The sequence below is a fragment of the Parus major genome, chromosome 10, assembly GCF_001522545.3.
Source record: "Parus major isolate Abel chromosome 10, Parus_major1.1, whole genome shotgun sequence".
Taxonomy (NCBI): Eukaryota; Metazoa; Chordata; class Aves; order Passeriformes; family Paridae; genus Parus; species Parus major.
Genome location: NC_031779.1, coordinates 16,999,857 through 17,027,660, shown reverse-complemented (window position 1 = coordinate 17,027,660; position 27,804 = coordinate 16,999,857). Strand labels below are relative to the sequence as shown.

Sequence of the window (27,804 nt, the reverse complement as noted above, 5' to 3'; positions counted from 1 at the left end):
ATAGAACATTACTGGTCAGGGGTATATTAACTTAACTCCTCTCTGTAAGCCATTACGTTTACTGTCAAACCACAAAACAAGCATTAAGAGGTCTTATTAATGAATTTTATATTTATAGACATTTTAAATAAAGTGATCTGCCTTAAAGTATTTAATATCTATTTATGTTACAAGAATTTCTGAAGGGGAAAAAAGTTAGCATTACAAAATACGAGTTTATTGCTCCCTTGGTAAATGAGAGTCTTAGAGAAAAAAACCCACCACCCTCTACTAGAATAACAGCTAAAAAACACAGCAAACCCGTTTTGGAACCCAGAAATAACAGGTAGCACTTTCATGTAGCAAATGTAGTGTTTTTAATGTTGTTCTGTAGTCCCATCCCCCTGAACAGAGAATATATTCACATTAGAAGTACTTGTTTTTTGTGAATATCGCTGTAGAGGTGCAGACTCTTCCATTTACTAAACTAATACTTGAAATTATAAGACAGATTTTTCCAAGATCATGGAAGAATTTCCCTCTAAGGTGCTCTGTAATGTATGAGTAGGAACAAGCACTGCTCCAGGGGTTTGAGTTGGCTTTCTTTAAGTCACCACTGCTAAAAAGAAATCTTTTCTTGTTTTCTGGCAAGGTGTTTGATTCAGCAGGATTTTCCAAACGGGTGATAAAGTTGTTGTCAAATGCCACCATGCACAGCTGCAGCCTTAGCAAGGCAGTGAGACTGTGGGCATGAGGAATGGAAGAAGTTGGACAGGGAGAAATACCAGTGGAGCTGTGGAAATGCAAAACCACCTAATTAAATATAGGTGCTGATCTCTTTTCCTAAGTTCAGCTCCATTGTTATTGAGCTTTGTTGCAGTGTTTGCATTCCAGTTCTTGTCTCACCTTCAGCCTGAGAGCATCTCCTGTTCATGTCCTCCTTCTGTAGTCACCAGTGTTTAGAACTTCCTCTGAACTCCAAACCCAAGTGCCTTTGTGGTAAATTGAGCTTTAAAACATATCTACTTTCTCACCCATTCTGTTAGTCTGCAGCTGGCAACTAATTTCTCAGTGCATTTCTTCCATGTGGAGCTGTTAGGATGGATGTTTGGTTCTTGCAGGAGTTTTATGCTTTTGTTTGCTCTTGTGGTTGCTTTTAATCTGAAAGTGACCAGTAAAGGAAAGAGGAGATTCCAGGAGCTGCACTGGTCCCTGCTGGGTCTGGTTCTCATGGTTTAGTTTTTCAGCTTTCCAGAGAGAATTGATTCAAATAGTTCTGGAGGTAACTGCTTCAAATGGTGATAAATGAGGATGAGACCCTTTGGAAAGTCCTGTCCATGGCTGTTGTGTTACTGAGGATGAGGAGTGACTGTTTTCAGCCAGGCCCTGAACAGTGAGTTGTGGATGTTGGCTCCTTGCAGAGTGCAGAGCTGACTTTGCAAACCATGTCCCACCCAGACTGACCCTCTGAGCATTTAGACAGAGACGTCTGAGTTTCTGAATTTCCAAGACCACAACACAGTCATTTAACAGCTGCTTTCTATGGGTTTGAAAACCTAAAAAAAATTGTTGGGTTGGTTTGGATTTGTTGGGTTTTTTTTGTCCCCTCAGTGTATTTTTTTGGGTTTTGCAATAAATTACAACTGTGGCTTGGTTTGGAGCTTGCCTTTTTTTCTGAGAGTGCAGCATGGAAGGAGAGTTTCTGCAGTGTGTGTCAGTTCTCCTGCAGCTGTTGCTAAGCCATGCGATTACTGTGGAAGCTCTTTGCAGCAGCAAGCAGGAACTTGAAGTTAGTGATCTTTTGGATGTCATTAAGAGGGAAAATTCTTATGTTATTCTTTAGGAATGATACTGTTTTACTCTCTGAAGCCTGATTTTATGCTCCACAGATTGTTTTTCATTTTGGATTTCCCCTGTGAGGGTTTTTTTAATGTTAAAAAAGCAGATAAAATCACTTTTATCATGCTTGCACTGATGGATATATATGTCTGTGCTCTTGGGGGCTGGCACATAAAGGCTCCAGAGCTGCCACTGATAATCAGCTTCCTTACCCTGGTCTGGAATTTTCATGATGGGAACAGGGATATAAGGGAACATACGGGGAAAAGGATCTGAGTGTTTCATCACTGTCTACAGATTTCTCTTTTTGCTCCAGCGGCCCCAGGAGAAGAAGTTATGTCAACTGTATCTTATAAAGAGCTATGAATATGTTCTTTTTCATAATGTTTAAAGGAGTAATTTGAAAGCTTGGCTTTAGGCGGGTGTTAGAAATCCTATAGCACTTTTCAAAACAAGAGAAAGACAACCTCAGTAACCTGACTAAGGCTTCTGCTGTCCAAACCTCATCCAGCAGCCAAGGCAATGGGAAGGCTTCTGCTTGAATGCAGTGCTTAGGGAAGAAAAAAAGGGGGGAAAAAAAGTCAATTTATCCTCAGGGTTGCTGTTCTGAACTCCAAAACATCTGAAACACACACGTCTCCCTCCCACCATCCACCTGCAGAGGAAGCTCTTGAGAATTTAAAAAAAAAAAAATTAGAATTATGTCGTGTAGTTCCTCTCTCAGCCCAGTTCCTTATGTCTGTGTTTGCTTTGTGCGTGCTGGGGCAGGCCTGCTCAGCTTATGCCAAAACTGCATTTGTTCTGCCCCTTCCATGTCAGAGCTGTGAGGAGAAAGAGGCAGAAGGAATGCAAACAGAGAAGGATGGTCCAGCTTTCAAGCCTTCCTGTTTTCTTTAGGGTATTCTGTACGGTAAAGATCTGTCAGATAAATGCAGATGAAGGAGGAGATGCCAGAGACAGGCTTCATTCTTGTTCTACTGCACTTCCCTTTCCATTTTTTCTTGCTGTTTTGTAGAGTTCTTTACCATGTCTCCTGTTTTTAGAGCTCAGTCTTTTGATGCCTCCTCACAAAGAAGTCAGTACTTCAAATACTTCAAACAGAGAAGTTCACCTGCAGCAGGGCACCCACAATACTTCAGTTACACTGACCACTTTTCCCATCCCTTCCCAGTGATCCAGAACCTCCATTTCTTTTCTATCCAAGCTGCTTTCTGCCACTTCTGGTGATGTCCTAAACAAGTACCCTTTGCATTTGGTTCCATGGCAAAGCTTCATGCAGCTGACACTTCTGTTCCCAGCTGCCTTATTTTATTAAAAGGTTCTAAACCACCCAAATATTTTTACTTTTCCCCTGTACTGTTGGAAGTATTCACAGCAGCCTGAAGGGTGTGATGCAATTTCAGGCTTGAGGAAGGGTGGCCCATGGTGTTGGGAGTTGGCAGGGAGGTGTCTGTGAGTCAGTCTCTCTGTCTGTGCAGCAGGAAATCTTGAGAACATCTGCAGTGGGAAATCCCATTCCTCATCCCCTGGTACCAGTTATCCCAGCCACCTCACTTGGCACGTGCTGCTGGTGGACATTTGGATGTGGTGTTGAGCAGCTTGGACACGCCGAGTCTCTGGGGTTTGGTTTTCTTGTTGGCTGGGTGAGAAAGGCACAAATTTGTTGCTGCCATGATGGAATTCCATTCTTAGCAGGAAAGACCTGTATTTGAATTATTTTATTTTAAATTCAGCTGGATTCTGTGATGATGCTTCCTTTGGACACAGCCTACCTGGTTTAACTGCAGCTGGGAACAACCTGAGCTGTATCAGACTCCTCTCTTTTTTATCAAGTCATTTAAAAGTCTGTTTGCCTTCTCCATTGGATTCCTTCTAGCCTTAAAGGCCATGATCTGAGAGAAGTTTCCCTCTGTAAGGACAGTGTGTGGGTGAGCTGGTGGTGGGGCTGAGACCCAGAACTGCCCCGTGCCGGACACGGATGGTCCCAGCCCTCACCACAGGGCACAGCAGAGCCTGTCAGGAGAGCTGGGGGTGCCTTTGTGAAAACGTCTTCAAAAGAGGGAGGAAAAGCGGAATACTGGAAAAAAAGTGGGGAAAAAATCCATGTGAGCACCCAGGTCAGAGCAGGGGGATGAGGAGCTCCAGGTGCTGGAGCAGAGGTTGCTGTGCAGCCTGTGGAGAAACCAGGGCAGGAGGCTGTTCCCAACACTGTGACCTGAGCAGAGGAGCTGTGCTGGACCAGGCTCTCCTGATGGAACTGCAGCCCCTGAAACAGGGAAAAAGTGTGAGGAGGGAGCCCAGAGAGACCTGTTCCAGGCTGAGGACAGTTCCCATTCCTCATCCACCTGCATGGATCTGGATGAGGGAGAAGGAGTCATGAATGCAAGAGTAAGGATGATGTGGGGGAAGTGTTTTAATTTATCTTTTTTTTCTCTGCATACAAATTATTTTAATTGACAAATTAAATTTTCTCCCAGTCAAGTGTGTGTTGGTAACTGTTAAATGATCTCCGTCTCAGAGGGAAAGGCTAATGTTCCTTCTAGGCAATACAAACTGCCATCAGTCTGGGGCTCCTTTGGGCTTCATTTAAGAAAACAAGCAAACAAAGCTTGAATAAACAAACAAAGTGGAGGCTCTTGCACTCCCAATGACTTTTTTTTTGGTTTAGTATCCAATTGCTGCTGATTGAGCTCTTCTGAGATCGCTGGTGGATGGAAATAAAAGTGTAGTCAGAGTTATCCTTAGGACAGAGAGTACAAGAGAAAGGAGGAAGGGCTGGCAGCTTTCAAGATGACATCCTGAACTCCAGCAGCTGGTGCTTAGTGGGCAAGTTTTGCCAGGGGAAACAGCCTTTGGAAGTCAGTGGTGTTTGGATATGTCCATGCTGGAGGCAGCTTCACTGCTCTGATGGGAAGCCAAGCACCAGCACCCACCAGGCTCAGTGATAAGGACCTGTTTGCTGGATTTATTCTCATTTCATGAGTGGGAACTTCATGGGATGGCCAGAGCTAGTGAAAAGCTGAGAAACCAAAGACATCCATCCATCCATCCATCCATCCATCCATCCATCTGTTCACCCCCTCAACCTGGTGCCCCATTGACCCTCCCACCTGAACGTCCAGGTCTCCACTTACACAGGGATCATCTGTCAGAGCTCTTCTCTGCAAATGTCAAGTTTATCCCCTACCAGGTCTGTAGTGAGAGGCCTGAACTGCTCTACCAACACTTCCCCAGGCTAAGCAAATAGTGCCAGCCCTTGTGTGCACTTGTACACCAGCCCCAGGGAAGATAAATGGCTCATTGTGCTCAGCTGAAGGTCACTGGGTCAAACACTGAGTAGCTCTGTCTTGCAATCTGTACTTAAATTGTAGGAAACATTTATGTGTGTGCTTAAATCCAACCCCAAACACTGGAGAGCTTCAGAGCACTCTTCCACTGAGCACATTCCCGAGTATTTGCACAAATAGGAAAAATACCAAGCGTTGAAAACATAATGTGCAAGATGTGCTCGTGTCTTGAGTTTGCTGTAGGAAGTTACTGAGCCTGGGTGATGCTTGTAGCCAAACGAGCTGTGAGGAAGGAATATTGCTTACCTGGGGCCAAACCTGCCTCCCACTTGTCAGGAGTCTCTCTTCACTGGTCTTGATTTTGGGTTTTTTTTACTAAGTAGCTGATACAACATTCACCCAAGGCCTTTTATGTCATTTTACACCTTTTTAAAATAAACCCTTCCCTCACCTTTTTTTTGATACTGTCTAGTTAAAACATTTGTACACAGAGAAATGAGTGGAATAAAATTCTGGGATCAATTAAGATCTTATATTCTAACCTATAAAATGAGGTAAAGTATCTGAGCTGGAATGCAAAATCTGGAGAAAGTAGTAAGGTAGTTTCCGGTGCTATTTTTGTATTTCCTGAGGCTTGTGTCATTATGTGCTGCCTTATTACTATTCTCTTATATAAGATATGAAAATAACAGAGGGAAATTGCTTTTCCATTCTATTTCCTGAAGTCTAAAACACACCATTATTTCATCTTGCATTCAGATATCTCTGATATTTAAATGCTGAAGATCCATGTTAGCTGGATGCTTCATAATGTATGTCCATGTTCCTGAGACTTTATCTTTAGAGTTCCTTTGGAATTTTTTTTCTCCTTTTCTACAGTAAGGAAGGTTTTTATTTAAGTTCCTCCTTAAAAATATTTTATTGAGTGTCATAGCACAATCCATTTTGGGGAGTTCTTTGCGTCAATTTTTAAAAGGTGAAATTTCTAACTTTAGTCACAATTACTTTCTTCACCTATTACTAAGTCTTGATATTTCTACTAACAAGTTTTTGATGCTTTCTTTGCTTTTTGACAGGTGTACAACATGTTCCAGCATCAAAGCCTGGGAATTAAAGTCAACATTCGAGTGACCAAACTAGTCCTGCTTCACAATCGCCCTGTGAGTTGCAATCCCTTTCTCCCTGCTCCTGGAATTGCTTTGTGGTGTCTCACAGGGTGGGAGGAGGATGTGGGCCATCTCTGGCCTCAGGATCACAAACTGTGAGGAGTTGCCAGTTCCACTTCACCAGGCAGTGTTAAAGGTGGGAAGTACAGGGGCTGTGGGAGTGAAAGGAAACAGAATCCTTTTATTTATCCTTCCTGGTAAAGCTGTCTGCTTGTAGCTGCTAACCAATCTGGAGTTAACTGTTACAGAGAGCTCTGATGTGACTGGAACTGATATTTCTCCTTTTTATATATATATATATTTATTTTTTTAATTTTTTTTTCCCCTAAAGGCAAAGTTGTCTATCGGGCATCATGGAGAGAGATCTCTGGAGAGCTTCTGTCAGTGGCAAAATGAAGAATATGGTGGGGCAAAATACCTTGGTAACAACCAGGTTCCTGGTGCCAGGGATGACACCCCTCCTGTGGATGCTGCTGTTTTTGTGACCAGGTATGGGAAGGTGTGGGTTTATCAATTTGCTTCAACCACTAATGCCCATGGTCAGTGATGAGGTTATCTGGTCAAGCAGAAATCTAAGAAAAAGATGATACCTTTGCTGCTCAGATGCCTCAGATGCAAGTCATCTGTCTTGTTTTTGTGCATTCTTAACAAAGTTGGACAGAAGCATCTCTCCTTTTGAGGCAAAGTGTCACAATTGTGGTCACTGTTCCGTGTCACAGTCAGGATCAGATGTGGCTGTAGCACGGGGGCAGCTTTTTTCTCACACCAGCTGGTAGGAGTGGAAAAAATAGGGGAGGTTTTGGAGCCCTCCTTCCTAGGAGAGAGGTGTGGAACTGAGAACACAGCTGAGCTCAGGTGCTCTGTGTGCAATTAGAGATCAATCAGCTGAGCAGTCTGAGAGGAGCAGACAGTGTCAGCAGTGGGAGATGGGGAGGGAGTTATCTCCTAAAGAAAGAGGGAGAGAAATACCATAAACTATATTAATTTTCTCCCTCTTTGCCCAAGGAAATAACCACTTTAACAACTCTTCTCTATCACAACTGAGATAGAGGAGGGGTGTCATTCCTGATTGGTTTGTGTATTTGAAAACTCCTGCATTTATTTCAGACGTAAAATGATCTTTGTAGAAATATTTGATCAAAATTCTTTGCACCCTGGAGTTCTGAACTTACTGGTGTATAAAACACATCAGATAAAGCTAGGAAAAGGGTGTTGTAGTGACAACAGTCTTTTTTCCTCCAACTACCTGAGCTCAAACTCACAATGCAATGCAAGTCACATGTTCCCCACAGTACAAATTTGAGTAGCAAATTCATGGTGTTGTAACTCTTTTGCATCCTTTAAGATGCAAAACAAGTATTAATTTTTACAGAAGTGATCTCTGAATAATTACAGTGAGCTCAAAATTATGGTGTAATGTGGATGCTCATTGTGCTACAAAAACACTACTTCCTACCCCCTTCTTCCCCAATTTGAGATGTCTGTATTGCAGGTCGATATTACTCACCTCTGTCACTTATTTTCTCTGCCAACAAAATAAGTAGAAATACATGTTTGTGCATAAACTGCCATCCTGATTGTAATAATCTCTTGTGTTAGATTTGTGTTAACAGCCCCACTGCAAACTATCCATGGGATTCTGGTGAGTGTTCAGTGAAAGAGCTGGTCAGTAGGGCATGAAGCCAACAAGTTCCTGAGAAATCTCCTCCACAGACGTGTGTGCAGCTCCCCCAAACCCTGCTCCCTCCTCTGTATTCACTGCAGTCCACCAGGCACTTGTGCAGATACTTAACAGTTTAGACAGGGGGAATAGTTCCTTTGAAGTCAACAGGCTGCACATCCTGGTTATAGTTAAGCATGTGCTCCACTGGATCAGGGCCTAAATAAATAACTAACATTTTTGTTAAACTCATCTGGGTATCCAGTTGTCCTGCATGACAAGTGAGGCAGAGAGAATCTCTGCTGATGGGCTCCGAGCATGGGGCAGGGTGAATGAGCAGAGCATTTCATCTCTGCAGCTCTCAAAACTGAATGCATAATGTCAGGCTAAATGTGTTGGACACAGGCTTCTGAGGAAGAACTGTAGAAAGAATTTGTAGGAGGAATTGTTCAATGGATTTGTAGGGTTTTGCAGTGGGAATATTTGGGAAAGTACAGGTTTGGTTGGGTTAGAAACCAGATTGAGCTTCGATGAGAAGGCTTAGGCCAAGGAGCACATAGCTGTGCACAGGAGCAGCATGTTTGCTGCTGGAGAGGCCAGCAGTGTGTACTTGCAGTATTTTCTTCCTTCTTGCTGTGTCCTGTCATCCTTAACCCATTCTGCTCCTGCTGCATGGAGGATGCTGCATTCTTTGGAAGACTTCTGGGCCTTCAGCCCCATTCCTGTTTCAGGGAAATTGATTTTTCTCCTCTTGCCTTTGGAAATGTGTGTGTGTGTGTGTGTTTTTATGTGTGTGTGTCCCTGGACCCTCCCCAGACTGTACAGATGGACCAGTGGTAGAGGATGTGGGAGCAACAGCATGTCCAGCACAAGCAGTTGCGCCAGAAAAAGCAGAAGCTGAATTTTCAGCAGCTGCAGCTGCTTTAAGGACTAGAAACAGATTCTTTGGGGTCAAGCTCTGAAGAAATCCCTCTGGTTCCAATCTGACTGGGTTCATTTGAAACACCAAGGCATGCTTGCCTTTTGAAATTTCACCTCTAAGTGATGCTTCCCATACCCTCATTTGTATGCAAAAGTAGATTATTTAGGTGGCAAATATCCCTCTTGTGGGATTTTAATGGTATCCACCTGAGTTCCAGGTGAGAGACACACTGTGTCTGTGGAACAGGATGCATTGTCCAGCTTAGTAAATAAGTGAGACAGTGGGATTAATCTGTCACAGCCCTGAAGGTCTGAATATAGTGTTGTGGTCTCTATAATCATCAGACTTTTCTCATTCCCGTTCTGGTTTTGAACTTCCAGAAATTCAGGTCTCTGGCATCTTTGGATAGTGTACTTCATATTTTAACAGGCAGCTGACCAGAATAACTTCTGTCTGCAGAATCTGTATCTTAGTGATTTTAGAAGCATGTCTCATTTGAAACACATTCCCTCTCTTGATCCCTCTGTCTTTTGCATTCCCTGGGAAATTTTCAGGCACACTGATGTTATCCCAGCTCCTGGCTGGAGGTGTTTGGGTCACCTATTAGACTGTAGGTGATGTGATAGCAGAGCAAAGAACATCCCAGCACTGACAGGAACAGGATTCAGACCTGTCTGTAAGCAAAGACTTGTTTTTTCCTGACACAGTGGTGTGGTTGTTCCATTTGCAGCCTCATCCTCGCTTCCACATTTCTCCAGCTCTTTGCCTTCCCATTAAATGGGCAAATGGAGGAATTCACTGTGCATGGAGGAAACTGGGCACATAGTGCTGCTGAATGTAGCTATGGATGTGGAAAGTTTATTTTGGCAGGTTTGGGACTGTACCAGCTTCCTCTGTCCTTTAGCTTTATGACCCTGCAGGGTTAGACTGGTCGAAAGATGACATTTGAAGGGTGCTGGGAATGGCCACTTAACAGAATGCTTCTTATTCCTGTTGCACAGTTCAACTACTGTCCTTCTTTCTCACAGGAAGGACCTGAATTGCAGAGTTTAGCTTAGCACAGTTAGGTATTTTTTTCCAGTTGGTGGGAGCCAGATGGAAGAGTGACTGTAGGAGGAGTTCTGAGCTCTTCTGGCTATTTTTATTGAACAAAACAACTGACTTCTTGTCATTTTTTTGAGAATTGTTGTACTCTGCTAATGGAAACCTCTGCTGGCTACCACATGTGATAATGACTGGGAATTTCACAGGTCACAGGATGAGAACTCATGTCCTGCTTGATTCAGTCAGTGGCTAAAAGCGAAGAGTAAAACTGGTTCACAGCTAGAGCTGTGGTTTCAATATGTTTCAATATATTATCCAAGATCTTGTGAGAGAAGGTCAGATGTTGGATTTGAACTGCAGCTCCTGGAGTAAAAGTTTTATTTAAACACAGCTCTTTAAAAAAATCTGCTAACAGAACTATACTTCTCTGATAAGAGACCTTTGCACAGGCAATAAATATTAAAGTATCTTTTCTGCATTGTTGACTATCATTATAGTGTCAGTCATATCAAGTTCTCACTTCAAAATTACCCCTGCAGTTGAGCTCAAAAATGTGCCAGAGAGACACCTAGTATTGAAACCTTTTTAAAAGCAGATTAGTTTCAGGTGCCAGGATGGGGTCATTTAAATCACTGGTGTGACTGAGCCACAGGTGAGACAGATCATTGTGAACACCTTTCCATGTTGTGTTTTCCCTCTGGCTGCCAGGGAAGGACTCCTGGAGTTTCAGCAATGGGATTTATGATGAGGTGTCTCCTTGCCTTTGGAAGAAGACTGAGACCCACTGAGCTGGTTTGTGACTAAAAGTCTGGATGTGCTTTTTTGTTTGGCCATAGAGTTTTGGGATAAAATAATTGCAATGATCCAGATGGTTTAAATCCTGGGCTTTTTGTACATATATTTGAATAGAAGATGGAGTCTCTTGGTCTTGTGTTTATGACAGTTTTGAGGATGGGCTGAGCAGGTTTTATACTTGAATTGCCAGCCATGTTCAGTTCTGCTGCTGATATGCTTCAAGCCCTTCCCTGACCAAACAGCATCACAGCACTCTCTTCACATACAAGGGTTGTTCTACCTCTGTAGGAGAATCTGCAAGTTGTACTGGATCATTTACAGACCACTTATTTAATAGCATGGTGGTCATTCCTCTGTGGGGCTGCCAAAAAGTGCCAGACACCTTTTGGTGTGGGACAGCATGAGGAGCAGAAATTCTGTGCATTATTTGCAGGGCTGGACAGACTCTGGAGAGAGAGAGAGAGGCTTTTCTAGCTGTGGCCTCCTGCCATCCACTAATAGTTCAGCTATCTGTTGTCACAAGAAAAGCATCTGTTTGATTTAGCAGTTTATATAACATAATAAGTCCTTAAATAAACCTCTGTCAAGCTGGCTCTGGGAAGTGGAGCAGGCGCGCTGGTGCCAGCTCCGTCAGGAGACTGTCATCAGTCTTCCTTGGGAAGGCTGGAATGCCAAGGTGTCCAGACACAGGCTGCAGTGAAAAATGAAAGCTGGGGCCGGTGTGTGGTCGTAGCTTCCGATTTTTGTTTGGTTCCTGTCTGATTTTTTAACACTTTGATGGTTCTTATGGTTTTTCTGCATTGAAGCATGGTTGGTTTTCAATGTCTGCTGAACAAGAGCTGGTAATGGCTGTTTGTGCTCTCCTTCCAAGCCCTTGACAGCTTGATTTGTGGTTTTCAAAGGAGTTTGGTGTGGAGGGTTTAGATTCATCAGCCACAGTCTTGGGCCTTAAATCCCTTTTCCTGTAAACCCCAGTTTCATAACTTTCTTTAAGGAAAGAGAACTCTTTATCTATTTTTATATTTCTCTTAAATATTTTCCTTTTCTAAGTATTTATCTTTCTCAAAGTATTTTTGATCTTCCTCCTGCCAGACTCTTAAACCCTAAATCCCATGGGGACTCAGGCATTTTTAATGGCACACTCCAAATGCACTAATAGGATTCTCTTGTCTCCTCCCAGGGTGAGGAAAGCCATGGTGATAGAAAGTACAGTTCCTCAGCTTCCCTTGGGTTAAGGAACTTCTGAAATATTTTAGCACATTTGATGGTTCTCTGCAGCTCCTCTTCATTGTGGATTGTGCTGCAAAGCAGCCCTGATGAAGAGAGCTCCTAAAACTTTGGTCTAAGTGCTTATTGAAATGTATTCAAGCTATTAATTTGGTTATAAAACACTTCCCCCATACACTCGTTTTTCTGTCATGAGGAATCTCATGTACAAAATCATCTCACATTATGTGTCACTGCTTTGATGGTGAGCTTCAAGGCTTTTATTCTGTTTCTGTTTAATACAGCTCCATGGATCCCTTGTTGATTTATGGGTGCCACTGGCATCTCTAGTATCTTCTCCTGCTTTGATGAGATGTGGGGAACCAAATGGAGTCTCTTGAACATCTCTGTGTTGGATTCAAACCATAACATGGCAAATAATAAATTTAGTTGAAGCTAATTTGCCAATTACCAGGAAAATCCTGAAATTCTCTTTCTTCTTCCATGTCAACATCTGTCTTTCTCTGTTTAGTCCTGCTTTCTTCATGTTCTTTTCTATTCTAATGAAGAGTTGGGAATTTCTGGGTACATATTATTAGTTCTGTGCCTTTGGGCTGTGCCCCACACATCTCCTACTGCCACTGTCTTTTAGGGTGCACCACAGGGTGTCTGCTCATTCTTGTTACAATTCTCTTGTGCAAAGAGCTTCAGTTTTAATCCAGTTGTGGAATAAGTGTGACATCTCAGACTGAGGCAGGGCTCTTTTAGGTGCTGAATCTTAAGTCTGTTAAACTGGACTGTGGTACATGGGGCTGATTCTCATAATTGCCTGAAATCTCAGTAGCAATCAGGGCTGCTATCTGTGTTGTCATCATGTAGACTGCACAGCAGCCTTACAAAATCCCCAGACCTCAACACCCATGATATGTGAGTCATGCACCACTGCTTTTTCCTAGTCTGGAGGCCCAGGATACATTTCACTTCTGTTCTGTTTTTCTTTCTAGGACAGATTTCTGCGTGCACAAAGACGAGCCTTGTGACACTGTGGGTAAGTGCAAGAATTAAGGGAGGGTATTTTGATAGCACCTCTGTGCTAAGAGCAGTGTTCTGGGCAATCTTTGGTTTGCTGTAATGTTGGTTTTGCTGTTCTGTGTACTTCTGTGATGCAAATATGGATTAGCTGAGCAGGGTATGAGCTATAAATAAGCCATTAAATTTTAACCCCTTCTAAGCCCTGGAGGTCTCTGGGTTCATGAGTTATTCTTAAGTATTTTTGCTTCTTTGGAGTGGATGCAGAAGAAACGGCCTCTTGGTGTGTCTGTATAATGTTCCTTTCAGTTCTCTCTCGCCTCAAACAAGAATCTGCTAACTAAGGAGTGTATTTCCCATTGTAAGAACCTGTGTGACATTCCCAGATCAAGCTGGCACTCAGACACTGGAGAAGAATACCTCATTGTAGGAATGCCAAGTTAAATCATCTTTTCAGCCTCCTGCTCCTCCTACTTCCTAACTGCCTTTGCTTGTATCCAAAGCCTGCATACACAGGGTCCTTACATCCTACACATTAAATACTTTGTTTATTTATTTCACTCAGGTAGCAGTAACCTTCAGTGTTCTCCTGGGCTGTTTTTTTTTTTTAATCCCCACAGTGGCAGCAGTGTTTGGAGGCACAGCTCGACATCCTCTCTGGCATGATGGCATGAATTTTTTCAGACTTGCCTGGAAGTCAGGTGGCCCCTTATCCTCCATTCTGTGTAAACTTGGAGTGAATCCTAATTTTCAGCTGTTCTTACACTCCAGTGTTTAGGGAGACATTTGCAGGGGTTATGGGCAGTGGGTGATGCAGAACAGGGAGGGAAGTGCCTTCAGCAGGAGTCCTGTGGAAGGCACACCATGGAACACAGCTCCTTCCCTTCCTGGTGTGGGGATCTGGTGAAAGGAGGAAATACAGAGCTGGAGGACACATACACACAAGCAAGGACTGGCCTCTGTGTCCAGGTTTTTTCCATTTGGAATCCCTCACAATGTGTTTATTCTGTGTCCAGTGGAAAACACTTCCAGTGAGGAGGATTTTTACACTTTGTGCCTGTACCTGGTGGCTGTGGTAAGATAAAATAAAGAAGTTAAAAATAAAAAAAAGAGAGAAACTGATGGAAGACACATGCTGACTAAAGTCAGAGCTCTTTCCACATTTAAAGATACCATTGTTGAAGATCTCTATTCAGGGAATTTTATTACCAGAGACAGCATGACTAAGGAAATATTTTTATGACTTCTCTTCTGTTCTTACAATACCCAAGTTATTTCTTGTACTGCAGCTTGCTGCAGGCTGTGGCTGCAGTGGAGAAAGTAGAAGATCACAGCAAAGAAGATTAAACTCCCTTGCTCTTTCTAGCATAGTTTTCCAAAATATTTAGGTGAATATTCATGGGACAAAACCAGTCAGGCCTCTTTGCTCTCTTCAATCCTGCTTTTCCTGCCTTCTCCCCTGACAGTTTGATTATGTGTCAGCAAAGCACTTAAATCTTCACTTATGTATCTTCTGTGCCCCATTTGGCCTTGTTGTGCCATTTGCACTTTTTCATGGCAGAGGAAGAATAAATTAATGAATATTCTTTTGTGACATGCAGCTGGTTTGAGACAGTGATTAGTGTTGGTAATTTTAACCATTCAAAAAAATTCTCCACTTTTCCTCCTTTGTTAGGATTGAAAAAAGCAGGTGTCAGTTGTAAATAAATAGGTTTTTAATAGGCAGAGTTCTGTGCCATGTGCACATACCTGGGTGATATGAGCAGCAGTGTGGCATGGTTTTGACTTGGGCTTAATAGGAGTGCAACAATTGAGACAGGCAGATGCCCACTGATCCTCCATACTGGCTTAGGAAGATTTATCTCGGTGTTTCAACCATTTCTGCTGTTGCCAGATTCCCATTTCTCACTGCAGCTCCCAGATATTCCTCTCCAAATCAGCAGCACTGCCTGTGGAAGCAAGAAGTGAGTCCAGTGAGTGACATTGTGTTTGGTCTTAATGGTTATGCTGAGGTTGTTGCACTCCCCAAAGTTCTCTACAACAGCAACTTGCTTTTATTTCTTGCTTTACACCTGAACAGATGAAGGACATATTCTCAGCAGATGCATGTGTGTTTTTACACCCTTATGGCTGAGGTTGGCCCTTGCAATGCCAATGCTGCCATCCTGTAAATGCAGCGAGCAGCCGCCCTCCTAAGCCAGGGGACTGAGGCTGCTGCTCTATATAAGGCAGAGAATCTGAACTCTTAGACTCCTGATTTCTATTCCCAGCTCTGGCACTGACTCATTGTGTGACATTTGGCAAGTGACTTGAGTTCTGAATGCTTCTGTCTACCTCTGTGAAATGAGGATTTTGAGTGCAAAGCTACAGGAGATTGCATGGCTTAGGGAGGTCTGTGAAGAGTGTGGGGTTCTTAGGGGTGTGAGGCACTACAAGTCCAGGATCTAATGTTGCTTCATCATGTTCAAGAGATACTAAGGAATTTGTTGGATTATATGTCCTGAAATCAGAGTGTTGTAGGTAATGTTATTTTCAGTGGCAAATATTCTTGATTTTCTTTACATTGTGAGAAATAAGGAAGCAAAACTTAACTGGTAGAAGCCTTGAGGCCTAGCTGTTGGGAAGTGGGATTACAAACTTTAAATGGCTTATAAGAGGTGTTCGTTTGTGCTCTGTAAGATCCATATTGAAAAACCTGCCTGGAATCTTTGCCTGCCATGCAGACACAGCAAGAAAACAGCAACAGGAGGTTTGTATTTGTATTCTGGCAGGGGCCCCTCACTGAAACCAGTTGCTCTGGGGACTTAGTTCAAATTTTCTTGGCCCAGCTGCCAGGGTAGTGTGGAGGGTTACATAATGGCAAAAACAAGCTCAAAAATGGGGAAAATGTGTAGGTGTGTCTTGGTGAGGTGATACCCCACTGTCTGCACCATGGAGCAGAACCATGTTTGTGTGAGAAACAGTTTGTTAATGCTCATTGTCCCACTTGCTTGGGTAAGTTAGGCCTGGGAATGGATGGATTCCAAAGGAGGTGAACAGAAGGAAAACAATATTCCTTTGTGGAACAGTTGTGTTCCAGCAGCCTCTGTGGTGGGATGCACTCCTCAGTTTGAGCAGGAAGGTTCTCTTTGTGTGACACAGCCTCGTCACACACCACTCAAAATTCCTGAGTCTGTTTTGGGCTCATCCCTCGTGCTGTGACTCCAACCAGAGCTGCCGTTTCCTGCAGAAAAATCTCTGCTCCAACGGAGCTGCCTCCGAGCCAGCCAAATTGCGAGTTTAATGTCTTGCTATTAATATCAGGCTGCAGCTTGGAGCCTTGCACACTGTCAGAATCCAACCTTTCTGTGACATAAGCAGATTGAGAATGCCCCTTTCGTTCAATATTTCCACTGCCAGTGCCAAATAAGCAGCTTTACGGTTAGTTAGGAATGATCCTGCATATTTCAAGGCAAAGCTTGGCCTTCATTCCTCAGTGTACATGTTACCCCATATCCAAGCTGAAGCTTCCCTGTATTCAGCTAATAATAAAATTGGGGGCAGTGTGGAATTGGGAAATGGAAAATGAGAATGTGTCTTAAATATCCTTAAATTGCCCTGGTTAAAAATGACTTTACCTCTGCTGCAGTCACATGTGCTCCTCTGTGGCTTGATGTCGGGGAAAAGAAAGCAGAGTAAGTGTGTGTACTGCAGAGGGGCAGGCTGAGCTGGAGGAATAGCTGCCTGGAGAAAACCAAGCACAAAGTGGAGGTGATTGAGAAACACAGTTTTCCAGACTCTTTCCACAAGTGAATCAGTGTTTGGAGAAAAACATTCCCATCTCCTGGCTGTTTATCACAATAAAGTGTTTCAAAATATGCCCAGGTTTGGCAAAAGAGGATCTATGATCTGTGTCTCCAAGTAGGCTTTTTTATTCCATGTTAAACACCTCAAAACACTGCACATTTTTACCTTTTCCTTGGTGATTTGCCACCTCTGGCTGACCTGTCCATAGCAGGAGACAATTCTGGTCATACTGCCTGTACTGTTCATTTAAATCTTCCTCCCTGTGTCATATTGATTCCAGTGCTTTGCCAGTGTCACAACAGAGAATTCATCCCCAAGGAAAGGGAAAAAACTAGCTGGTTTTCTCTGAGTGGAAAAGGAATTCTCACATTAAAAACATTTTCCATAGTGGTTCATGTTGAATGTTTCTGTATATTCCAGGGCGGGTTTTTATTTGATGCCAGAATAAATAGAAATACCTGCTGCTTAAAACAATTCATTAGAGCAGCAGTGCCTGGCTTTAGCAAAAGCCTTGCTGGGACTGTCCTTCAAACCATACCCAAACACAGCTTAATACATTAAAATGAACCTTCTGGAGGTTAAAATGTCTCTTAAAGAAACACCATTGAGTTTGTGTTTGGGAAAGAAAAGGACTTCATAGCACTGCAAATTTCTGTCACTTCTGGCTCTGCAGGGCAGTAGAGTCAGGCTGTTGGCTTTAGGAAACCATAGGGAGCTGTGGTCCAGTGCAGTGGGAGAGTTTTCCCCTTGCCTTTTGGTTGCTTGGGAATAAATGCTGCACAACCCAGACTGTGCTCAACTGTGCTATTTGGTATATTCATCTCTACCATCTCCCAGGCCCCAACCTACCCACCACAGCCTTCCAGCTTCTTTTTCACCAGCTAGCAATCCCTCCTCTTCCAAATTCCCACTAAAAATTAATGTGCCAAGCAAGTGTAATATGAGATTACATAAATCTCATAGAGCCCTGGGATAAGCACATCCACTCAGGTATTTGGGAATTCCTGCTGCTGTAACCCTTGCTCTGCCTGATTCAGTGTCCTGTCTGTGCTTTTTTGTTTTCTTGTTTTGGGGACATGACTTTTGCCAGGCTGCCTCATTGGGTACTGAAGACCAGAGGAAAATCCTGTTTACACCAGACTCAGAATCTTGGTGGTGGCTTCATTTGGGTCAGGATCCTGGTCCTGTTCTTTGATGTTGACTGAGACATGCAACCCTCCTGATACCATCTTACATTCTGGTTTTATTGTTAAGGAAAGTAGAGCATTTGAATTTTATTTGCCTTTGGGTTTGTTTTGCATCTCAGTAGTCTTGTTTATGTTTGTCTTTATTCATTCCATGTACTGAGGGCACTGGTGGATTCTTGATCTCCTTGGCTGTTCTTAGTTGGAAGCTCATATTGTCCTGCTGCAAGGAGTTTTTGTAGAAAGTACGTGGTTGATCTCTCTTCTCTTTGGGAATTTATCAATATGGTTGAGTGCTATTGACTCACAGTTATCTCAGCTTTTTTAAATTTCTCTTTGTTTCATGTCTTTGGTGAAGGAAATAACTTGGGTAATTAAAACAAATTCAGTGGGGAGAGGATTACTTAGAGGTTTTCTGTATGTTTGTCATTTTTCCCTCTTCCATCTATTTCCAGTTCCCAGCTCTGAGGTCTCACAGACCCTCAGTTGCTCTCATGATTAACTCCCTTCCCTTTCCTTTTTCCCTATTCCTCTTTGGGGTTAGTTCAGAGCTTGTAGGAGCTCTTGCTCAGTTTTGTTCTTTTGTGTTGTCTTTGTTCAGCTGGGCCTGGACAGCCAGAGGCTGCTGTTCCCAGAGGCCCTGGAGGGTCTGTTTTCCATCACTCAGACCGCGGGACATGCCCACCGAGGTCACGGAATTTCCCTACGTTTACTCCACTTCAGTCTTCATAAACCTCCAGCAGTTCCTCATTAGTTCTCCTCAATACATCATTCTCCTTTTGCAGCCCCAAAATGTGCTTCAGGCCCTTTTATTTTCCCATTATTTATCTGTCTGTCATGCTCACCCATCCCAGCAGATAAAACAGTGGCCTTGCAGCGTGGTGTGTGTTTGAAGCTTGTTCTCAGGGAGCTGGAACTAAACACTGTCAGCAGGGAGGAATAACACACTTCCTGCTCTGTACCTGGCCTTTCATGTCCTCCATCAAGCTGCTACTGGTAATTAATGCTCGTAGATATTTAAGCTGATTTCTGAAATACGTTCATAGTCGTTGTCAGATGTAGGGCAGCTTGTCCAAAATCTTCCCATCAATTTCCCACCCTGCTTTAGTTTGTTAGTGTGTCTCTGCTCATCCTAAATCTTGCTTTTCTCGTTGATTGCTCCCTCCTGACATTTAGACTTTGACAGAACTTTTGTCTTTGTTGTGGCTCACCCCAAAGTTGGTGCTGGATGTTTAAGCTGATTTTAGCTTGAAAGCTTTCTCTTCTCCCATGGTTTTATTAATGGTTCACTGGGATGTGTTTCAATAAATGCTAGTGAGCAACTGTCTAAAATGCTGTGGAAAGGACCCATAGTACATTACCAGGCAACATATTATTGAGTAAATACTCTCCAGGCCATCACAACTCAGCATTATTACAGGGTGGTGCTGAATTACTGTTAGAATAAAATGCATCTTGATATAATTATCATAGAATTCTAGAATGATTTGGGACCATTAAAGCCCAGCTTATTCCAACCTTGTGCCATGGGACATTTTCCACTAGACCAGGTTGTTCCAGTCCCATCCAGCCTGGCTTTCTTCAAAAAATTCAGTGGCTACCAGAACTATGGTTGTTTCCCCTCAAGAATCCAGGACTCCAGCCCAAACCCCTGGTAGGTAACTGAGCTTCTTTCTGCTGCCTTTATTGAAAGGAGCAAGTCATGAGGGAAAATATTTGCCATGACTTTGTTGATATTTTTTCTGATACTATGGCTTTATTCTTTGATTTCAACTCCATCTCATAAATCACTTGATGTGCTAAATCATTGTGCAGCTTGACTGGTGCAGGTGCAAACATGTCCTGCATTCCACTCCAGGGCCATTTCTGTCTGTGAATTATATAGATATGTACACAAAGCACCTGGGAATTTTGGTCTTATAGCTTAAAGGGCAGATACCTGCATGTGATGTTCCTCACCCCATCTTTTTATCCCTCACCCTCTTGCTACGTCTGGGGCTTTGACATGCAATCACTCTGGGGGAAGAAAACTTGTTATGACTGTTTGAACTAACAATTCCCAGTGAATTTACAGGATAGTGTCCTTCAGAAGCAATTCAGTACATTTGCATGCTGGCACGGAGAAAAAACAATCAGAAATATAATCTTTTAATATTTCATTTTGTATGACAGGCATATCTTAGTGTTTTGGTTCTCCTGAATATACTATGCCAGAACTTCTGAATTATAGTTTTCATTCCTAGACATCTTTTGTTGCCTCAATTGTTTTCTAAATTAGAGATGATTTGTGGGACACTGCTGGAGACCCAAGGCTTAGCTTATGGCTAAGCAGCATTTAATGATGATTTAAAGCAATCTCTGCTGTTTATCTCGAGAAGGGGTCATTGTGTTTGCAAACAGAGAAGCTGGAGCCTAATTGATGTCCAGCTAAGCCCACACTGCCAAACAACTGTCAGGAAAAGCTCTGGAACTGCTCCTGGCTACTGTGTGTGTGAGGCTGAGAAGCCTTTGAGGCAGACATGAGCAGAACAAGCTCATTATATTTGGTCTGTGGACAGACCATTAGTGTCTTTTGGGGTTTGTAGTGTTTCTGCTCTTGTCTCCTGCCTCATCCATGTAAATGGAGATTTTCCATGCTTGCTGCACTGCTTCACTCCGCAGCTCCATCACTTCCCTTTGCTGAGGTTTTGTTTCTCTGGGGGGTTCTCACCAGAATGATCATAAATAAAATCATCAATTCTGCTTTCATAGCTCACCCTGCTTCTTGCTTCCCCTTTTGTTATAAAAGGTTGTGGAAAGATAAATAGTGTTTGTTTTCCACGGTGTCAGACCTGCTGTCAGTGCACTATAAATAACCCCTCTGGGCTGGGAATGCCAACCCCAGGCTCTCTGCAGCAGAAAGCAGGATTTTCTGCTATGATATGCTTCTGTCCCAGTGGACAGGGGAAAATGGGGCTCATAAAAATGGTTTCTCACTGGTTCTCATCCAAGAACATGGAATGATTTTGCACATCCCCATTTCCAACCCGGTGCCTTACCCGTTAATTCCCGGTGCCTCCCTGACAGACCATGAAACAACACATTGAGGGGTTTATTTTATTGGTAAAAAAAGAATATATTGAGAGGAGAAGGAAATGAAATTGTAAACAGGGCCTTTCCTCAGTAAAATGCAAAGCTCTGTACCGAAGAGATCAGAACTGTGATCCCCATGGCGCTGGTGAAGCCTAGAGATGGGAAGGGACAAGCCCAAGGACAGAGCAGGCTGGGGCTGAGACTCAGTCCAGCCCCCAGCTAAGGCTACCAGAGGCACTTCCTTGGGCACCAGCCAGGTCTTTAGGTCAGTAAAATAGTGATTAAGCCCTTCAACAGGCCAGAGGTTTGTGTTCCTTCTTTCCACTGCCCGGGTCCTTATTTTCCCCTCTGTTTACACATTCCTGGTCAGTTTGCTGCAGACTGCAGCACTTTCAGAAAGCTGACGTGTTTATAATCGAGAAACCTCAGAGGTTTTTCTTCTCCTGTCAGACATAGATGGCTTTTATCCAGTTGACTGCTTTACAGTGCCTTTATCCTTTGCTGGCTTGAAAACATTTCAGATAGTTCCTATTGTTTTATAGACCCTGTAGCTAGAAAACCAAGCTTGTGTAAAAACATCTGTACATAGCTGTGCAATAGGCTGCAGACATGTAGGGTAATAAGGCATGATTGCATTCATTGTAGCATTTGCTCCACTGGATAATCAAATAGAAGCATTCCAGTTGCACACAGGATATGTAAGAGTAAAGGAAGGAAATGAAGGACAGTTGCCTACTGTACTTCTACATTTCTTTTGTTTTGCAGCTGCCAAGGCGAAATGCAATTGTGAGAGCGAGTTTTAAATAACATAGAGATGAGATTTTACTGGTGATAACCAAGAAAACCACACTGGGAAGTGTGCATAAAATTTTCTCTCCCCTTCCCCAAGAAAAGAGTTTGATCTGTGCTAATTTTTTTTTGTTTGAATTGTTTTTTTCCCAGCTCTGGTTAATCATCTGGTAACATGACCTGTTATTATACCTAGACCATTTTGCAGGGTGTCTGGTCCTGGCAGGATTTTGCTACACCAAGTACACTCAGTAGACTGAAAGTCACTTTAAATCCTTGGAATGTTGTTGGGTTTTATTTAACAATTCTCCCACTGCCTCAGCACAAGCTCCAAGCATTTCAGCTGGGGTTGTGCTCCACATAATGCAAATAGGAATTGGGTATCCAACAGTACTTTGCAGCACTGAAAATCTTCCCTGTGTTTATCAGTGTGCTGAAAATGCAGTAGGGAGTGTGCTCCAGCCAGCTGTGATCCACTACAAGCTCATTCCATGGCTGGAAATATTAATGGCAGGTGCTGTGGGGAAGGTGATGAAATTTTGAGCTGACCCAAGAATGCACAGACACATTCTGGAAATAAATTACTGTCTCTAAATGCATGGCAGAATACTTTGAATTTTACACATACAGATTTGACCAGATATTCCTTGTAGAAAATACTGGGGTTTCTTTATCAAGTCCTGACTGGTGTATATAGGAAGGTGACTATAGGTAGTGAAATTATCACTGACAGGTGTATATACTTATGTGTGTGTGTGTATTTGTGTATAAACTGTCCCTTGAACAGAAATGGATTTCCTTGGAATTTTATTTGGACATAAGTTTTTAAATTTTAAATTTCAGGTTCAGAATCCTACAATCTGCAAGAGTTTTGCCTGGATTAGCTTGACAAGTCTTTTTAGCTTCTAGATCAGCTGATAGAAATACATTGAATTTACCAGAATAATAATAATAGTGAAACCCATAGAGTCAACCCATCAAATATCTTTCTCCTCCTGTACTCTTTCAGCATGATTTGTAGAATGTGAAGGATTTCTGTGTTTGCTTAGCTTGGAATTAGCCTTGTTTTCCTGCTTTGTTGGGTAGTCATGAGCAGTCAGCAGGTTGAAGGCATTTGTTGGTTTTGTGTGGTTGTGTCATACATTTCTGTGTGGCTGCTTTGCCTGAGCTGTTTGCACTAAGGCTCTGCCTGGCCATAACTGGGCTGCTGGGTACACATGAATGTTCTGCTGAGGATCTACTTGTTGGTTTTAGTAATATCATCCATCAAGCTCCAGCATGTACAGCAATATTTGTGCTGTAGCAGACAAACAGTGTAAACACTGCAGTTATTTATAAGAAAACTGGCCAGTGAGTTAGGAAACTCTGTGTGGATGTTTTTATTTATTGAAAACAAGTCCACCAGTTTAATCAGACTTTGTCGTTCTTGAAATGACAGGAAAGTAGAAGACTGAAGTTAGATTTCTATTTTGAATGTATATTTTATATCTGTTTAAGAAACCTGTACACTCACGTTTCTTATCTTGTGTGCTCCAGTTTGTTTGCTTTTCTGGCTCTGTCAGTCAGAGAACAAATGTTGTCTCCAGCTTGTTCTTGTCTGGGTCCAAGAGTGGAAGAAATTCCTGCTCTCTCGACCTGTCCTGGCTCCTGGGGAAGTATTGGTCCTCCTTCTAATCCCCTTGATGTCTCTTCCAAGTGTCTGTTGACTTCAGAGGGGCAGCACTATTCCCTGGAGCTGCTCTGTCCTTTCAGATGGTTTTCCCTGTGATTGCTGCCTGACCTTCTGTACCACATACTTCAACAGCATCTGAATAGAGATGCTTTCCTGTGGGGATCCTGGGATCCTGCAACACAAAAGTGTTGCTTAAGGGCTACTGAAGTTCTAAACTTTGTAGTTTCAGCAATGTCTGTTACCTCACCAGAGTACAGTAATTATGTTTCAGTTTCATATTCTTCCTCCTGGTATCTTATTCCCTCTTCCATGATGTTCTCTGATATGCCTCAGATTTCTTTCCATGGGTTATCTGTCTCACTTGGATCTTCCCATTTCCCTTCTCCCTCTGTGGAGCCAAGTGAGGGGCAGAGGTTCCTAGCTCAGCCCTCCCAGGTTGGCATTCTCTGGGGTGTCTCTGTGGGAAGGGTGTGGTGTTCCTGCCTCAGAGCAAAGGTCTGGATTCTGAGAGCATTTGGCCTTTTCCACGATGAAGAACCCCAGCTCTTGACTGCTGTAGCCAGGATTTTGTTCAATGCACTGATGGGTTTACAGAGGTGCAGGACACCCACCCATGCACCGGTGTCTGTGAGCCACAGCAGGATCTGAACACAGAGGTAAATAAAGCTTCCTGGCTTTACACTTACGAAAAAAAGACAAAGGTCAAACTTCTGGGGTTGGGAAACTGAGTAAAAGAAGCCAGGAAATGATTTAATGCACCTTTTTCTAAAGCCAGGGGTTATAATTTGTTGGTTCCAGTGAGACTTTGACCAAGCCTCTCCTGGTTTTGGTAGCTGGTCCTGTTAGAGCGGATGTAATAGACATCCAGCTTGTTCTGTGGGGATGCCATGAGGCTGATTATGTTATCATTAATCAGGTGGCTTTGTTGGGAAATGCTTCTCAATATATGGCAGCTGCCAGGAGGCCACTACCACTGGGCTCCCAGGCAGGCTGGTTCAAAAATACCAAACCTGCGTAGCTGGGAAGTGCAGCTGTTCCTGCTGCAAATTCCCTCCAGGAGTCCTGAGTGGGGTTTGACAGCTGAGGACACCCTGCAAACTGTGCTGCACACTCAGAATTCTCAGGGACACAGGGATTTAGTTCAGAACTGGAAGTGTCACTCAGGCAGGTATTGAGGAGCCCCTGCATTTCCTCGGGGTGTTTTATTTAGAAACACGTGGGACTAGAAGAGGCAGTTCTCTCCCTGTTGGGAGAACTTCAGCACAAAGCCCTGGAGCAGTATCACGAACACAACGTGCATGGAAATGTCCCCTGGCTCCTGCAGGATCCTGTGACAATTTTCTTTAGTGCCATCACTGTCAACCTTCTTTTCTTTAGCACTGGGCTGTCACTTCTGAATTCAGTCCATAAAGGCTCCAGGACTGGGACTGTGCCTTGACTTGTGTCTGTGAGGCACCAGGGACTCTCTGGCTGCTGTCAGTCACTGCAAGCAGCTCAGTGGTATTCATCCAAATTTGTGTTTTCTTTCACTGGAGCTCAAGTTTGAACATGAGAGATTTCTTTTTATTAAGTGTGAGAAAAGCTCAGACTGGTCTTTTTCAGAGTGAGAATTTCTCTGTAGCTGGTGTGGCTTTAAAGGTGACATTTTATTTTTGAGGAATGTAGAAAAAGACGTACTTAAAAAACTAGATTCAGGACATATTAAAAATATCTCCAGCCATGTTACCTCTGAAATTAGCCATTACTTCTCTTCAGTCAGGCTGATGTTGTGATGTATTTGTGTCTGCATAAACTACTCTGTGGGTTATTCCCTTCCTGGGGAGTGGAAGCCAGGATGGACAGCTCTGTTTGGGAACCCAGAGGAGAGGCCCTTTGGGTTAGTAGTAACTCAAATATTTCAACCTGGTTTGGTGAGTGTGTCTATGACCTGTGTGTGCTTTGTGCTCATGTCTGTCTCCCCCAGTGATGGTTGTTCTCTAATATTTTTATATAACCCATTGGTCAATTGGAATAAAATTTGAGGATATGGAGCTCAGAAATAATAGGCTTCCAGAAGTTTTCTGAAAATTAGGAAGCTAAGTAGAGGAAGGAGCTGTCTCCCCCTGATGCTGCCAGCGAGGGAAAGACTGCATCATCCATGTTTACATCAGGACCCCAAATGGCAGTGGTAATCTCTAGGAAATCAAGCCATTAATTCTGCAGTAAGTTTAGGGATTTTTTATTTATTCTCACCTCCCTTTCCACCATGCTGTCATGCTCTGCCAGAATAAATGTGGTGCTTGTTGGTAGTGTGGGAGGAGAGGAGCAGAGCCATGGCACTGCCATGATCATTTTCACTCCCCACCCCTGGCAGCAGAGCTATCAGCCAGGGTGGAGGTGCTAGGGGCCAGCTTTTTAACCCAAGTTCTGACTTAACAGAGTAACTCAACCCTATTAACCTTATCAGGCACAGCCCTTGGGTTTGTCAGCCTTGTCAAGTCAGGCCGCGAGGTTAAATCAGCACTCAGCAAAGAATTAAAACAGAAGGGCTGAATCAAGAATTTCTAAATAAGTTTATCAGTGCTGGCTGGCAGCTTGCCAAAGTGAAGCCAAGAGCTTCAGCAGCCCTGGAAGTCAGGATGTGGGAGCTGCAGATGAGAAGTATCACAGGAACAATTTGGAAAAGCATCTGTTTGGAGTTGATCACTGTGCATCATCCCATTTGCAGGCCTGCCTTCCCCAGCTCACCTGAGCTGCTCTGATGCTGCCAGGAGAACAGCTTTGACATGCATACAGCAGCTAAAAATAAAATACACTTTAAATATTAACATGTTTCAAAAGTATAGATTCATTCAGGCTTTGAGAGTAACGATTGCTGAGTCATTCTGTAAGAACATGGAAAATATTTAATGGGGAGCTGTGGAAGAATGCCATTCATCAGCAGCACAGGTGTTCAGCCATCTCCAAAACTTTCAGCAGACTGGGCTGACACTCTCCAGACACTGAAATATTGTTCATTGCATGTTACTCAACATTGTTTAACCATTGCAGGACTGATCCTTGCTCATGAACCCATCCCTGACCAGCACCACAGCAGGGTGAGATAGGCATGGCTAGGGAAAGCTCTTGGAACTGTTAAAAGAAACTTAATTTCTTTGCAAAGCTTCATGAATTTCTTAGTGTTTGCAACTACAGGAAGGGAAAAACTGGAACTGAATGCTGGACCCTGACTGTTTGCTCTTAAAGCAGATGCTGTTTGGTACAGAGACTCCAAATATTTTTTCTGATTTATTGCCAAGTCTGACCTTGTCTCTTCATTCTGGAAGGGAGATAGTGAGGAATTTAAAGGCTCCAGAATCCCTGCTGCTGAATTCCATGTTGTTCTTTGTTTAGTGGTCACATTAAAAGCTCTGATTTGATATTTTTCTTCCTTCTCCCTGAATTCAGGCCCTCTGTTAAAGCAGGTGGATCAGATGAGTTGCAGGGACAAACTGACAAGGCCAAAAGTGGAATTCACAGAACTCATCTGAAAACAGGAAAATGAAAATAGCCCCAAGTCTGGTTTTGGAACCTTACACAGTTTGCAGAGCTGCAGCTATGGCAGGCAGTGCCAGGGTTGCTTTTCCATTCCTTTGGAGATGGTAACCTGCAGGTGGGAATCCATCCTGAGGACAGGTGTTGGCAGACATAGGCATGTGGCAGAGTGGTGGGAATGGGGCATGGGAGACCTTGAGTGCTTTCCTTTCTGATGGAAGAGTTGCTATATTTTTCTCTCTTTTTTTGGTGAGTTATTTATTTCCTGAAAGTTGCATCTTAGGGGACAACTGATGCAATTCTTGAGTTCAGGCCTCTTCCACCAAACAGCAAAGGTGAAAATGAAAATACTGAAATACTGATCTTTAATAACATCTGTGAAAAGGAAAGATGAGATTCATAAAGGCTATTTAGAGCAGGGGCAGGTGGAGCTCTCTCCTTTAGTCAAGCCATCCAGCAGGTGAGAGATGAGTCATTTTTATCCTGTGTCTCTGTGCTGCAGCCACTGCAGTGAAAGACAGTTACTCACACAGCTCCACAAACCCTGAATCCAGTGCTGAGTCCTGCTGCTGCCTTGATGGGCTGCCTGCCTTTTGCATATTGTCATGCTGATGTTTCCATGCATGTGGGAAGGGAAGGTCCTCCTTAACTCTACAGCAGTTTGTAGAAAGGACTGGCAGGTTCAGCCACTGAACACCAGGAGTCCAACACAAGATATTCAACTCCAAATGCCTCTGAGCCCCAGGCAGAGGTGACTTTTGAGGGCCAGGATCCAAATCCTGATTTGCAGCTTGGTTTCACAGTTGTTGGTGATGTTTTCTTTGAGTTCTCAGTCTCTGTTCTTGTAGCCTTTCAAAAGCA

At 43.3% G+C, this 27,804-nt stretch overlaps 1 protein-coding gene across 2 annotated transcripts in view; it reads left to right on the top strand.

Annotated features, from left to right (window-relative positions):
* The window catches only part of ADAMTS17 (ADAM metallopeptidase with thrombospondin type 1 motif 17), a 157,051-nt gene that overhangs the window by 23,174 nt on the left and 106,073 nt on the right, over positions 1-27,804 (top strand). For both annotated transcript variants that reach the window (XM_015638750.3, XM_015638749.3), the window contains exons 5-7: positions 6,182-6,265; positions 6,603-6,760; positions 12,903-12,946. In XM_015638750.3, coding sequence (XP_015494236.1) covers positions 6,182-6,265; positions 6,603-6,760; positions 12,903-12,946 — 286 coding nt within the window. The remainder of the gene's footprint in view (positions 1-6,181; positions 6,266-6,602; positions 6,761-12,902; positions 12,947-27,804) is intronic.